The sequence below is a fragment of the Echinops telfairi genome, unplaced genomic scaffold, assembly GCF_000313985.2.
Source record: "Echinops telfairi isolate 266 unplaced genomic scaffold, ASM31398v2 ScPeMD7_7410;HRSCAF=8448, whole genome shotgun sequence".
Classification (NCBI taxonomy): Eukaryota; Metazoa; Chordata; class Mammalia; order Afrosoricida; family Tenrecidae; genus Echinops; species Echinops telfairi.
Genome location: NW_022111310.1, coordinates 24,899,136 through 24,913,459, shown reverse-complemented (window position 1 = coordinate 24,913,459; position 14,324 = coordinate 24,899,136). Strand labels below are relative to the sequence as shown.

The window sequence follows — 14,324 nt, the reverse complement described above, 5'->3', positions numbered from 1 at the left end:
GAACCTGATCTCTGAGCTTATAGGGGTCTCGTTTTCAAGTCCCCTTTCTCCAGTCCTTGCTGAAGACCCCTGATTCTTGATACCTGCTTCGCCTTCTTGTTTTATTTGGTCTAGCTATATTGTCAAAAGTAGTTTTACCTTTTAGCCTCCACCAGACAGTAAGATAACTGGAGGCAAGCAGGGATAGTGTTTGTCTCGCACAATAGTGTGTGTTCACTACTTTGCACATGATCCAGCATGGAATAGGTGCTTTGTAAATATGTGCTGAATGACTTAGTGAATATTAATAAAAGTATTGTTCTTTCTGATTATAATCTGTATTGCATGAAAACTAGATGCTGTGGAAAAGTGTAAAACAGAAAGTGTCTACAAAAACACGAAGGTCAATGCTGCTCAAGATCTGATGTCTAGGTTCAATTTGTTCATAGAGTTTAACAGCACTAGTTCATAGATACATGAATCTCATATTGTGACTTTCAGTTCAGATCATATTCTGAACGTTTTTCCCTGGTCGCATTATTTTTTCTAGAATTGCACTTGAATGGATCTAAAACAAATTAACTCACCGGTAGACCATCACTTGTTTACTCTTTCTGCTGTATCGGACATTTGAGCTGTAAACAGAGCCACGCACACGCGACTGTGGTCACATCTTTGATTAGTGCCGTCTTAGGATGAGCTCCTAGACGTGAGACTTGGCAGGTTCAAAGAGTGAACCTTTTCGGGCTCTGGATAATGATTGCTATCTCACTTTACAACAAGATTGCTTCTCCGAGTATCTGTCTCTGCGCTCCTGCCTTCATTGAGTATTTTTATGTATAATGCTCTTTGTCAATTTATAGCTAAAAAGATTATGCCCTTTTAGTTTGTGTTATTTTTATTACTTGTGAAGACAAAAGGTTTTCAATTTTGTTTTTTTCTTTTTAACTTTCTACTCCCCCTTCTCTGAGTTATGTCTTTTGTGTGCTCATGCCCCTGCCAACCCATCAAGTTGAGTTTGCTTCTGCCCGTGGAGGGGAGGCGAGACTTTGCAAGGCCCTAAGATTTATCTTCGCATTAAGCCGAGGCATTTGACAGGACTGCACACAACAAAACAAAGCACAGTGAACAATGTGTGTGTGCTGCTGCTCTTGCTGTGGTGTTTGCCTCCCAGAGAGCTCCGTGGGCTGCCGAGCTGGGTGAATGGTCCCATCAAGGACCCTCCTGGTGGGTGATAACACACAGAAAGCGCTGGTTCTTATTAATCACGGTTACGGGTTAGCCTAAGATCTTCAACACAATTCTATCACCTATGTGGATTCACCGTCTTCAAGCACGATAAACTGCTGTCCTCTGGCACCGTGCTCTCCCTGAAGACTGCGTGTAACCCCCTTCTCATCCACCCATGTAGGGCCCACACTCGGCGCCCCTGAGCAGGTTCATCACCAGCGTGGACACAGCCAAATGCATCCTAGGAGAAGCCTCGCGGCTGTTGAAGCTTTTCTGGAGAGTCTCGCTCCCCACACATGGCCAGTGTACCCACCACTGTGAGCAGGTAGGGGAGGACCCGTGGGGTCAGAGTCGGGCAGACAGTGCGGGGTGGGGGGTGTTGGGGAAGGGAGCTGTGTGTGTCTCTTAGTCTCCAGGGGCCTGGTCCTCAACAGCTGTACATCAGAGGAGGGGAGACGCCTGTGGCCCTGACCGGATTGTGCCCCTTCCTCTAGCGCAGCAGTTCTCAACCCATGGATCTCCACCCCTTTGGGTGTTGAACAACCTTTTCACGGGGATTGCCAGATTCATCACAGTAGCAAAATGACAGTGATGAAGTAGCAACAAAAATAATGTTAGGGTTGGGGGGGTCACCACCACATGAGGGTGAAGCGAGACGTCGGACAGGGCAGGCTATGACAAAATAAACAATTTATAAGTTATCAAGGGCTCATGAGGGAGGGGGGTGCGGGGAGGGAGGGGCAAAAATGAGGACCTGATGCCGGGGGCTTAAGTGGAGAGCAAATGTTTTGAGAATGATGAGGGCATTGAATGTACAAATGTGCTTTACACAATTGATGTATGTATGGATTGTGATAAGAGTCGTATGAGCCCCTAATAAAACGATTTAAAAAACAAAACACGAGGGACTATATGAAAGGGTCAGGGCATCAGGAAGGTTGAGAACCGGCCCCCTAGCGCATCTTGTCGGGTTGGACCTTATTGGGAGGAAACACACTCTGGGAGTTGAGCTGTCTACTCAAGGTGACAGACCTGACTTGAAAGCGGAAATATCGGAACCAAAGTTTATTCTTTTATTTTAGAAGCTCTGAGTCCCCGTGGCCCCGCGTGGACTAGCTCATTCTTCTCGACTCAAACACCCCTTTCACATGAGCTGCTTTCTCTGGCGCTTCTGATTCCTGTTGATAGCTTTCATCGCCATATTGAGTGGGCTTTGTTCAGCACCTGTTTGAACTACTCAGGAATGTGACAGGCTTGAGTTCTGTCCGGAGCTGCAGGCCTGTGAGGACAGGGAGCATGAGCATCAGAGAACCCGCCCTGAAAGGAGGAGCATGCAGGCAAAGAAGGATGGCGCCCTCATTTACTGCAGCCCCGCCAACTTCCCATTTGGGTCCTTACTTCGCTTAGTGAAATCTCTCTCGCCAGCTCTCAGATCTGTAAGACATGGCAAGGAAGTGGCCGGTGAGGCGCCCCTCTCTGCCCTGACCTCTCTGCCCTGAAGGTGTCGATGAGCCAGCCTGCCAGCGAGTTGTCTCTTGGGGTCCTGGGGAGGAAGTTTGGATGCCCCCTGCGCAGGGAAGTGCCTGTCCAGTCCTTGTCGCTTTGCTCACTTTGGTGGATGCAGAAGAACAGGGCACGGCCAGGCCACTCACTCAGGGGAGCCTTTGCTCTTCTGACTTTCAAGTCACATGTGAGCTGAGCTGAGCCCACCTGCGGGTGTGAGGATGGGGATGAGTCAGAGGGTCTGAGTGAGAGAGGCCAAGAGGGAGGAAGCGCAGGAGTTAGAAAGAGAAGGACCGTGTGGGCGTGGAAGCCAGCAAACCCTCACCCTTCCTCCCCAGCCCCCTACCAGCCCAAAGAGTGTTTCTTGTCTGTTTGCTTGGCTTTTCCCAGAGGGGACATGCCTCCAAAAAAAGAGCGAAACCGAATCCCCTGCCTTCTCCTCCTTTCTGTCTCCCAGCCGCACAGGCTTCCAAGGCTGTAACTCTTAGCACCTGACTGCCATGTCTGTCCCTAGGGAGCAGCTGATGGGTTTGAGCCACCCCTCCTCTGGGCGGGGCTTCGCTACGGTGGCTGCTTTTAGGGCTCTTGCCTGGCCTCCAAACAAACCCCACTGCCAGGAAGCTGATCCTGAGGACTAGCGACCCTGTCTAGGGCTTCCAGTGTGGTAATTCTACAGCCTCCTCGTTCTCCCTGGGGCAGCCCAGCCCACAGAGCCACACAGCAAAGGTTAGACACGTGGCTTTGAATGAGTGAGTGAATAATTTCCTCCCATACCCCAAACAAGCCCCTGCCCTATATAGTTCTTTTTTTTTTGAATTTTTATTTTAAGCTTACTTTATTCCTGAGCTATACGTTTTTGCTTCTTCAGTTTTCTCTGGGAGTTTTTTTTTTTTCCCCTGAGCACCCTCCTCTTCTGGTTTAGATGCAGTTTATGCCTTTTCAGCAGGATCACTTCAGTGTGGCAGGGGAGCTCACGTGTGCGTTGATCCAAACATGAACTCTGCCGGTCCAGCCATGCATCTGGGGGTTTTGTTCATCTGGATGTGCTCAGTGGCCAGAGAATCCACATGGAAACCCTTAAGCTCAACAGGGCTCTCTGCATTTTTAAGCATGTGCAGCAAAGATTCACGCCTTTGGGCCACCGACCCTGGGTCTAGCCTTGCTTTTTGGCCTGTGTACACCAACCAGCTCCACCGTTACAATGTCGGCAGGGAACACACCGCTTCCGCATAATGATGTCTTTTAAACACTTGAGGGCCTGAGCAGTTTTGCGGGTGTTCTTAAAATGGACCCGAAGATTCAGCCCTCTAGGTTTGCATGATTTTGTGGGGTTTTCTGAGTCAAGTGAGTAGTGAACCATTTGGGCAGACTTCCTCAGGCTGCTGCGGGAAGAGGTCGTATAGCTAGTTCTTAAGGCTAGACATTTGACCCTGAGCACAGACCCTGCCTGTGGCTTTTATCCTCTGTGCATGACCGGGTCTGTCTGTCTGGTGGCTGGGATGCAGGCCCGATGCTTATCTTTAAGGCCCCATGCATCCCCACTCCCTGCAGATTAGCCCCTACCGGCCAGTGCTCCTGATGGGTGCCTCGCGTTCTGAGGGGTTCTCAGCCAATTGGTTGTGCTTGCGTTAGCACCACAGAACTTTTGAGCCGGCAACAGGACCTTCAAGAGGCTTCTCTGATGTTGCTGGTGTACACAGACCTCCCGGGTGGTGTTAAATTGTCTGTAGCCACTTTTCTGTCACTGCCTTTTGCTGTGTGTGAAATGTATGTAAAGCAGACTTCTGTATTTCCCCCAGCAAGCAACCCCTCTGCTTTTTCTAGCTCCCTGGTCATCTCTCTGAACATCATTCATCTGCCTGTTGCATGTAAGACACCGTCCCAGGCAGTCGAAGCGGCCTGAGGCCTGCTTTAGAGAGAGAGAGGGTCCTGTGCATCCGTCTATCCAGACAGAGTTGCCAGGAAGGGGGGGGGGGGCTAGATAACTACATGTGTATTTGCTAATATCATTTTTTTCAGTGGGAGGGTAGACAGTAACATTATGCATAGGTTATTCCTAAGTGGGCACTAAGAGAAAGGAGGGACCAGGATTTCCCCAAGTAGACCTTGGAGACTGTGTAACATTGACTTTGAGACTATGCAGGTCCTTCATCTAATTATAAATTAAAATGGGAAAACACGGTTTCTAAAACTTGCCAGCAGGATGTGTCACGCACAAGGAAACGTGTCAGGGACTCTAGCACATAACGGGGCGCACGCCCCACACGAACTCCCTGGGGGACAAAGGAACCTTTTCTTAGTGAGTACGTTGTTCATTGTGATAGACCTGATATTGTGGAGCTTTTGTATTTAGGATAATGCAGTTAACTCTCTGTGTGCATTTTGTTAGCCACTGAGACACTCCCCCTAAGAGAGAACTACCAAATTGATGGCGAACCGTAAGCACTGCCTTTGAATCAGAAATACCCGTGTGGCTACCGCCCTCCCTGGAAGCAGCTTGAGAAGTGCGGACCAGTCGCACCAAGCAGCTCCCCTTGTGCCCCGTGGTGATTTAATTTTCCCACCGGGAGGAACTCGGCCTCCTAAGAGAAATCGCTGGATTCTGAGTCTGGGGCAGGACACGTATAACAAGTTTGGAGCATTGTCATTCAAGGGAAGGTTGGGGGGGGTGCACCTGCAGCTTCCTAGGAGTCCTCAAAGGCTGTACCCTGGGCCCTTGCGCCACCTGCAAACCTATTAGAAATGCAGATTCCCAGGCTCCCCTCAAACCGGCCGAGCAGAGCGCGAGCACCTCCGGGAGTGGGCCCAACAGTCCGTCCTCATAAGCCTCACGGCGGTTTTGAGAAGCACTGTATTGAACTGACATGCTAATCACATGGCCGGCGTGGGTGGGGGACTTATGTGGCCCCCGAATCAAACACACCAACTGTCAGGAAGAATCAGGTTAGGAAGCACCCAGGCGCTGTGTCCACTGACTTAAGAGGGGGCTTTAAAAAGTTCAGGGCCAATTCCATGATCGTCTAAGTCCATTGCCCCACACACTCCTTGGAGCCCTCCGGTGTCCTGTCGGGTGGGCTGGAGGCACTGCTGTCAGGTTTGTGTTGGTGTGTGTGATGGTAGTGTGCTCATCTGTTCAGAAACGAGTGTCTCTCTCCTAGAGGTCCACTCCAGTGACTTCTGAGATTGTCTTCACAGTCATCGGGGCTGCAGATGGGCAGGGATCTGTGGAGGAGGCAAGACTGGCAGGCGGGCGGTCGGTCACTAACTGCGGAGGCTGGCTGGTTGCCGGGGGTCATCGCTACTTCTCCCTTTGTAAGCCCATGAGGTGGTTCGTTGCTAAAAGGAAGACAAGGGTGTGTGTGTGGAAGCTGCTGCTGGAGCGAGGCAGGAAGAGAGCACTGACGAAGGAGTCGACCCAGTTCGGAGGGTGCCCGTTGCATGGCACGCACACCGCTTATGTCCCCTTGTGGTAACCTTCAGAGGGTTAGGCCCTGTTCCCAGGAGGCTTCGTGACTCCAGCACGACAGAGCTAGAGACAGGCAGAGCAGGGCGGCAGGGCACCTGCTGTCTCACCGTCACAGACGCGTCCTGTAACTTGGAGGTCTTCCTCAGTGGAAACAGAGACACTCCCTGTGGGCGTGCTGGAGAGACCCTGCACGGGCATTAGGTCGGGTGGATGGAAGTGATCCCCACTGACAGGAAGGTGGCCTTGCAGCACCTACCCTGTGCAGGCCCTGTGCCGGACACTGCCCCTCAGAGGACAGAGGCTGGAGGAACTTGTTGTGTCAGGGAGACAAACCTGTCAACACCCCGTAACTGCCCTCCGCTGAGTGGACAATGGCCGGGGAAGCTCCGGGCACCATGGGTACCCAGTGGAGCAGCCGCCCACCTCAACTCCTGGAGGGTAGGGTTCGGGGGCGGGGGGTATGTGAGGCCTGTTTCTGGTCTCAGAAAGAGGGCTCGGGGCTCGCCAGACAGATGCGAAACAACCATTCTATTCACCTGCCTTGTGGCCCCATCCTGTGTGGGTCTCACTCTGCTGCAGGGGGTAGATGAGTGATGGATTACACCCCACACTGGACAGGAGTGGAGCCAAGGCTGTGAATGTGGTAACATTCTCCTGGAACCTGTGGTCTCTGGAGCCATGGGCCCACCCACATCTGTGTGGGCTCTGAGCGTGAAGAAGAGAATCCAAGAAAACCCACTGCTGAAATCAGCTCCATTTTGGGAGAGCAGCGGAAGTCCTTGTCCCTGACACGCTGGGTTCGCCTCAGGAGTGTGCTAATGCGGGGAAGCAGGAAGTGATTCCACCGTCAGCGTCTCAGCTGAACTTGGCACTGAGCCGCGGTTGCCCTCCTGTGCCGGGGGCCACCCTCGGTTGCCGCTCCTGTGATGGTGGGCCAGGGCCTCTCCTCTGGACATGCTGATCGGAGTTCACCTCGTTGTCCTTTCATAAGCTCCACCCATAGTGTATGTCTGTCACTTCCACTGTCTGGCTCTTTAAGATGAAGAAGAAACTTAAGACACTTGCAAAGCAATTTGAATCTAGAACTCCTCTAGGCTGTTCCTCCCACACTTTTATCGCCGTCTCTCCCACACGTAATTTGCCAGAAATGTGTTTTTTAGTGACTTGCCTTTACATCAAGCCTTTCCTGCAGCATCTGTTAGTTTTCATACAACCAGTTCTCTCTTTTTGTACACATATTCATGGGTTTACTTAATATTTAATTAAATTGTGTAATTTAATTACACGTACAACTGCCATGCACAAGTTTGGGAGCAGACGACAGGGACTCTGAGCTGACAGACGGCTCAGCCCCCAGCCCCCAGCCCCGGCACCAGGCGGTTGCTGGGCAGCAGAGAGCGGCCAGCGCGGGTCCCAGTGCCCCAGGCGTGGAGCTGCTCACTCGTTGGAGCCGGGAAGTGGGGACTGGCGGGTGAGCCTCCTGTGCGAATGGCCGCCCACCCGCTCTCTCCCAGCCTAGCTTCTGAGCGGCCTCTGGTAGCCCATCCTGTGTTCACGCCTAAACACTGAAGGCATTTTTTAAAACGAGCCTCAGAATTTCTATAAAATAGCAAACCCTTCAGGTAACTTAAAAGAGAAAAGTAAGATACCCCAGATCCCATCTCCCAGAGACCTCAGGACTCACAAGGTGGTGGCACCTTTGAGTTTCCCGGGGGCACCACCGCCGTACATCTGCAGGGGCCATGGGATGTGCCACTCGATGCTCGCTGCCCACTCTGGGCGTCCTTCCACGCCACCGCATGTCCAGTTCGCCCGACTGCATCGCCTTCCACTTTCTGTTGTTCGCAAGCAATTTGGTTCATTTTCCCTGGCACACGCCCCCCCACCCCCCCGCCCCCAATTGGGCCAGGTTTCAGTGTGGTGAACGTCCTGGTCTTGGGCCCAGGCCTCTCCTCTCTTGTGCCGCCGTCACTCCCAGGAGACATGGGGGAGGGGGGAGGGTTGTTGGCCAGGGTGCCTCCCAGTGGCCCCAGACAGAGTGCCCTCCTGCGGGTGCTGGCTCCACTCCCTCACCTCCACAGGAGTCCGGCTGGTCGGGCCAGGCTCACCCGCAGAAAGTGGCCTCTAGTTTGTCTTCAAGCATCTTCCTTAGTGAGGTTCGGCATCCTTTTATGTGTATTTGCAGCTCTTCTTGTGCGTTAATGCTACTTTGTCTTCTTCATTCTCTTTTCCTCTCCCTTTGAGGTCGGAGACATGAAGGCGGAGATTACCAAGTTAGAACATAAATTGTACGACCAAGACCAGAAGCTGCAGAGCACGGTGAAGCTCCTGCAGCTGAGCAAGCACCAGGAGAAGGCCATCTTTGATCAGTGTGAGTGGGGCTGCGCCACCGGCACCCTGCCGCCATGTCATACTCCTCTGTTCTGACCTGCACGGCACTGCCGGCAGGCCAGGGGGGTGACTTGTGAGGAGGCAGGCGTGTGGGGTATGCAGTGATGGGAAAGCACACCGGGTGTCACAGGGCCAGTGGGTGGGCCCCACTCTGCCTGGGAGGTGGGCTGCCTGGAGGAAGTGGCACTGGAGCGGAGTCCGAAAGGAGGAGGAGGAGGTGTTGGGGGAAGGAGCAGTGCTGTCCAGCACAGGGACCGGGCGAGGCAGAGACGGAACTAGGGTTTTGCATCTGAGAGACTCAAAGCAGGGCCATGTTGGTGGGTGGACGGAGGCTGCAAGTTGGAGTTGAGGTGGGCTGTACTGGGAAAGGCCTGACGGGGCAGCGGCAGAAGGCCCACCTGTCCCATCTGCATGTGAGAAAGGCTTGCTGAGAATCAGGAGACAGACAGAAACTCCGGTCGAGAGATTAACCTCGACTTTTGTAGAGGTGGTCCACCGCTGATCTCTGATCTCAGGGGGCCGCTCCTCCTGGTTTCCCTTCTTGGCACCCGCTTGTATGAGTGCCTGCTGCCTGCTCAGCCCTGGCCAGGCCTCATGGTGGTCCGAGTGGAGTTCCCCCGGGTAGGAGAACTGCTGACTGGAGCACTTTCTCTCTGGAGAGTGAGCCTGCCGATTGCCCCTCTCTTAGGAAAGTCAAACATTTCTGACAGATGCACGGAACACAGATTATTATCAGGTAGGACTTCTACCTAGCCATCCCCCTGGGGAACCTTCTGAAAATGGTCTCTGTGACTGCAGGATGAGCTGCAGACGAGAGCTCAGTCCCCTCCAGGCTCTAAGGATAGAGGAGCACAGGGCAGAGCATCTGTTTCTTGGTTGGGTGGGGGTGGGGCATTGGTGTGGCAGGTGCATACCAGGCACCTAGAGAGGCGCCGTCACTGCACTGGTTGGATCTTGAGGGGCGAATTGGAGTTAGGTTAAGAGTGGAGGCAGGAGAGCAGGATCCCAGTGGAAGGCTCCCTCCTGGGGAGAGAGGGCATTGAGGGTTGAAGAGCATGCTTGGGATGGACCATGGCTTCTGCCAGGGAATAGAAGGGGACGAGGTGCGCCCAGATCACAGCACCTGGTGAGCTGAAGCCAGGGCAGCGCATGGAGGCCCAGGCAGCTGGTGGAGTTCCTTGGGACAGTGGTGAGGCTGCCAGGATGGGGCTGGGTCGTGGAGGGGAGAAGGATTTTGAGCGAGTAAGCAGGTGATGCGGGGGCGAGACACGCAGTCCTGGGCATGTCTAGGGGAGCTGTGGGACATTTGGAGCAGCAAGCAGGTGGGGCATTATGCTTGGTGTCGTCACAGCTTCATCAAAAGCCCCTGTTTTCTCATCTGTGAAGTGGGCATGACAATGGAGTAGATGCTCAGAAAGTGTTAGCGCCCTGCTTCTTTGCCTTGGGTCCGCCTGGATCCCATGGCTGGGGGCCCAAACACTAATAGAAAACCAGCCAGTGTCTCAACACTTCTTAACCACGGCAGGTGCTGCCACCCTGCCCCGCATCGACAAGGCTCTGTAGCTCACCAGCCCTGCAGGTCTCTCTCTGGCTCTAATGTGACAACATGAAGCTTGGAGTGAAGCAAGGGCCAGTCCCTGTGTGAGACGAGAGTGAAGACGCTCTCTCCTTCCAGAGTCTCCAGGGGAATGTACAGAGAGGGCATCTCGACGTGGCTGCCCGCTTCCCTCCTGAAGTGAGGTGCAGGTCCTCAGGGGGACAGGAATACCCACCCCCCAGGGATGGGCTGATTGCCTGAGGCCACAATCGAAAAGCGGCAGCCCTCCCAGCACTCTGCTGAGGTGAAAGTCACGTCTATACTTGGTGGGGCAAGTTGTCAGCTCTCTGCCCTCATCAGTGGGACGACTGTGCTTTGGGACGGGGCAGTGCTGCTCAGACGACGGCCCCGTCCAGCACATTGAGAGCTGGCGTGTCTCACGTCCTCACTTAGGGCAGGGAATCCTTAGTTCTTCTCTGAGCTGTTTTTCAGAGAAATGTGTGTAGAATTATTTTTAACAGCTGCAGTTGTGAAATCCTTTTTCTGGGTCACAGGCCCCTCGGTGAATATCAAGACAAGCTATGGTGTCTCTCCCCAGGACTAATGCATACATGGCTTACACTCACAGACGTGTTCTGCTTTTCTGGGGACTTAGCCCCAGGTAAGAACTGCTGCCCTGCAGCCTGAGGGGAGGGTGAAGGTGACAACCCAGAGACTGTGGCTGCCTCAGTGTGCCCAGTTAAGACGAAGCCCAGGGCCCCCATTCCTCTCCCCAGTGCCACGGAATGCAAACAGACTTTGTTACCTCCAGATGGAATTTTTTGTAAGGCAAGAAAAATGGTTTCCCAAAGCTACAACATGGCAACTATTTGTGGACTAAGCCACTGTGGATTTGGGCGGGGTCTGTTCCAGCCTTGGGCGCTGTTGGCAAAGGCCCAGTTCTGGAGGCCTTGTGTCTACCCTGCTCCCAGGGAATAATCTGGATTCCCCACCCGTCCTCTAGCCCTGCTCAGGACAGACCCTGAGCAGGCTCAGCAGGCTGTGTGCTCCATGGGAGCCTTTCAGCCGTGGCTGGAGAATGTGCTGGAAAAAGACTGAAAGAGAGGCCTCTGCTTACCTTTACAGCCACTCCCCTGGAAGGCTGGCTTCTCCGGCCTCCCTCCAGGAATTGGGATACAGTGAGGACATGCCCTTGCTACAGCTCAGAGGTCCGGTGGCCCGAAACCTCTGAACTTGCGCCATCCATCGCTCCTCTTCAAGTGGAATGTGACTTGCCCAGGGAAACCAAGTTGGGCTCTTGTGCCAGTTAAAGGGCAGGCTCCACGGAATCCTTCCTCCCAGGCCCTGAGGAGCCTGCTCAAAGAACGGGGCAAAGTGTGCCGGGCTCAGGCCTGAGGTCCAGGAGGGGTATACCACACATTGTACCTTCTGGCAATGCTGTGAGGGTATGCCTAGCTGAAAGGGTGGTTTGTGGCCCACCCTTTCTCCTTGGGATGGGTGATTTGGGCCTGGGCTGGATGCTGGGGCAGGTGGGCCTCCATATCCTCTCTGGTCTGGGGCCTTTGGAATTGGGGGAGGGGGGCACTCCTTCTCTCTGTTCTTGACTTGTATCAGGTCTTCCTGGACCCATGTGTTTCTTATCTTCCCGTTCTCCCTTCTCTCCACAGTGGTTGTAACCCACAGCATTCTCCGGAAAGCCAGGGGAAACCTGGAGGTAGTAAGGCCTCTTTGAACCTTTGGGGGGAAGGGCGGGGGTGGGGATAGGCTGTGCAGGGTTAGAGGGAGAGGGACTTCTTTTAAAAAACCAAGTTGGCACTGAAAGGCCCGCCGTGCCTGAGACGCTTCGGCTTACCACTCTGCCATGCGTGTTGGCTCGGATCTTTGGGTTTTATGCTGACTTTCTGAGGGCGCTGCCACGCCAACAGTGCTGGCACTTGGGACGCTCCTGGGGGACAGTTCCTGAACGGGCACATCAAAACGACTGCATTGCCGTCGTGCTCGCTCAGTACGGACTGATGAGAGAGTGGATTCTTGTCTTCGCTCTGTCTGGCTCGTACTTCAGAAACCCTTCACTGGACCTAAAAGTCTCCCTTGTGTCTCCTCCCCCGCAGCTCAGGCCCGGAGCAGTGCACCCAGGAACAGCCAGTCCCGGCCGCCCAGGCTCCTGAGGAGAGTGTGCCACCAATAAACCTGTGCTGCTCCACTGAGGCCTCTCGCCGTCTCTTTGTTCTGTGTTCAAGTCCAGTTGGCATGACCCAGCAAACCCATTTCCCCGTTAGGTTTTCTGCCCTGGCGTGAGTTTAAGGGCTGCTGGGAAACAAGGCCCGGTGCTCGGTAAGAAAGGTGTTGAAAGGCTCCGGGAGCCCAGGTGTTGGGAGTTGGGCCTGTGTAGGTACCTGGATACGAGGCATTGCTGTGGCGCAGACTAGCCCCTGGCTAGCTTCGTACCAGGCAGCACCGCCGTTTGAATGACTCAGGTCGTTTCGACTTGATTCTTCTGTTTTTTCATGTGCAGCTTCAGAGCCCAGGTCCCAGACTCCCAGTGGGGGCCTGCCAGGGTCGTGGATATCCCATTGACCTTGGGCACTGCTGCCAAGCCCCTTGGCCCAGAGTGGCCAGGCTCTCCACGCAGGTGGCCAGTGCCCTGGTGCCCACAGCCGCTGCGCTCAGCATCTCTGCGACCTGTCCTCTGCAGAGCAGCCATCAGGGGCACCCTCCGTGGTTCAGGACAGAGCATGCGGGAGGCCAGGCTGGCACCCGGCATTTCCCCCTGCCCTGGGGATGACAGTGAGGTGCCGCTCCTGCCCGTGCTGCTGCCCAGTGATTTGCTTGCTCCAGCCCCGTCACTGACCTTCGTGTGCTGGCTTCTCCTTCACCTCGCTCCGTCAAGACTGACCTGGGGCCCGTGAGGAACATGAGCAGAACGGGGCCCCGAGGCCATCTTTGAAATGGCCCAGGACTGCCCTGCCCTGCCCCACTCTGCCACTTTGGTGTCACAGAGCAGGCACCAGCTTTAAGGTGGGTGGCTGGGCATGCGTGACCCGCAGTCAGGCATGCTCCAGCCCTGGCTCAGTCTCCCTCTGTGATCCCACTCCCCCAGCCATCCTCCTGCAGCGCCCGTGTGGACGAGCCCGCTGTTTGTAATCCCTCAGAAACTATTGATCTACGTTTCCCTCTCACCGGATTCCTTTCTGGCTTGCTCCCTCATTCCCATCTCTGCTCCGACCTCTTAGAAGGCCTGATCTCTCCATCCCTTGATCTCCCTCTGTCCATCACTGCTTTCTCAGCCTCAGTTACGTCAGTCAGGTTTCTCTCCAGTCCCGCTCCCCACACCCAAACCCCCCTGACCTGCAGAATCAAGGTGGTTAGAAAAACCGGGCATCTGACCAGGAGGCGCTCCTGCCCCAAACCCTGTTGTGGCTTCCTGTTATCTTCACAAGCCCAGGCCCCTAAGAAGGGTTACAAGGGCCCCAAGTCTGGGCCCTGCCAGCCCCTCCAGATCCCCCTCACCTCATGGCACTGAGCCTTCAGGCAGCCTGTTGGCCTGCCCCGGCGAGTTCCAAGTGCCCCTCTTTTGAAATGCTCCTCTGAGGTGCGCCTCTCCTAGAGTGCTCCATAGGGCCCTACAGCAACCACCCGATCCCTGCTTGGGGGAGTCCTCGGCCTCTGGGCTCCTGTAGCCCCCCACATACCCCAGGCTGAATTTCTAGAGAGCAGAGTTCGGTGGCAATCCCTGGCATTTGACCCAGCCCACCCTCAGAGCCCAGAAACACACCAGGCTTGGCTTTTTTATGGTCACTTAGTGATGTGACCATTCCGCTGCCCAGACCCGGACACCCAGGTGGCACAGTGGTGGTCAGGGCAGCCTGAATGACTCACCCAAGTTTTCTGAGTGCTGGTGGCCTGCCCTGAGCCCTCCTGTACATCCACACTCCTCACCCAGGGTGCTTGCTCCCTGCTACCCCACAGCTTCCCAGAGATAAGGGGGATTCGAGCTGGTCTGATCGGGTTGGCTCGAGGCCCAGTGGGGGTAGGTGGGGGGGCGCAGCAGTTTTGCACAGTGTCAAGGGTATGGCTGCTCAGCAGTCACCCTCCCCCCTTCCCTCATCCACTTAGTGTGAGGGCCTGGGGCACCAGCCTGTCATTGTGCTCTCTCTGTCAGGTGCTTGCACATAGGCTCCGGCAGCCAGGGGCCATGTGGCAGTTCCCTTTCAAGAA

The 14,324-nt window shown here is 54.6% G+C and overlaps 1 protein-coding gene across 5 annotated transcripts in view; it reads left to right on the top strand.

Moving 5' to 3' along the window:
- Positions 1-12,309, top strand: part of CDK5RAP2 (CDK5 regulatory subunit associated protein 2) — a 209,163-nt gene extending 196,854 nt beyond the window's left edge. For 4 of the 5 annotated variants that reach the window (XM_045296558.1, XM_045296557.1, XM_045296556.1 and 1 more), the window contains 4 exons: positions 1,391-1,534; positions 8,423-8,549; positions 11,774-11,820; positions 12,218-12,309. In XM_045296558.1, the coding sequence (XP_045152493.1) occupies positions 1,391-1,534; positions 8,423-8,549; positions 11,774-11,820; positions 12,218-12,274 (375 nt within the window). In that variant the 3' untranslated portion in view covers positions 12,275-12,309. Of the gene's footprint in view, positions 1-1,390; positions 1,535-8,422; positions 8,550-10,660; positions 10,768-11,773; positions 11,821-12,217 lie in introns of all 5 variants that reach the window. The other variant, XR_006680712.1, reaches the window with a different exon arrangement.
- Positions 12,310-14,324: the final 2,015 nt, after the last annotated feature.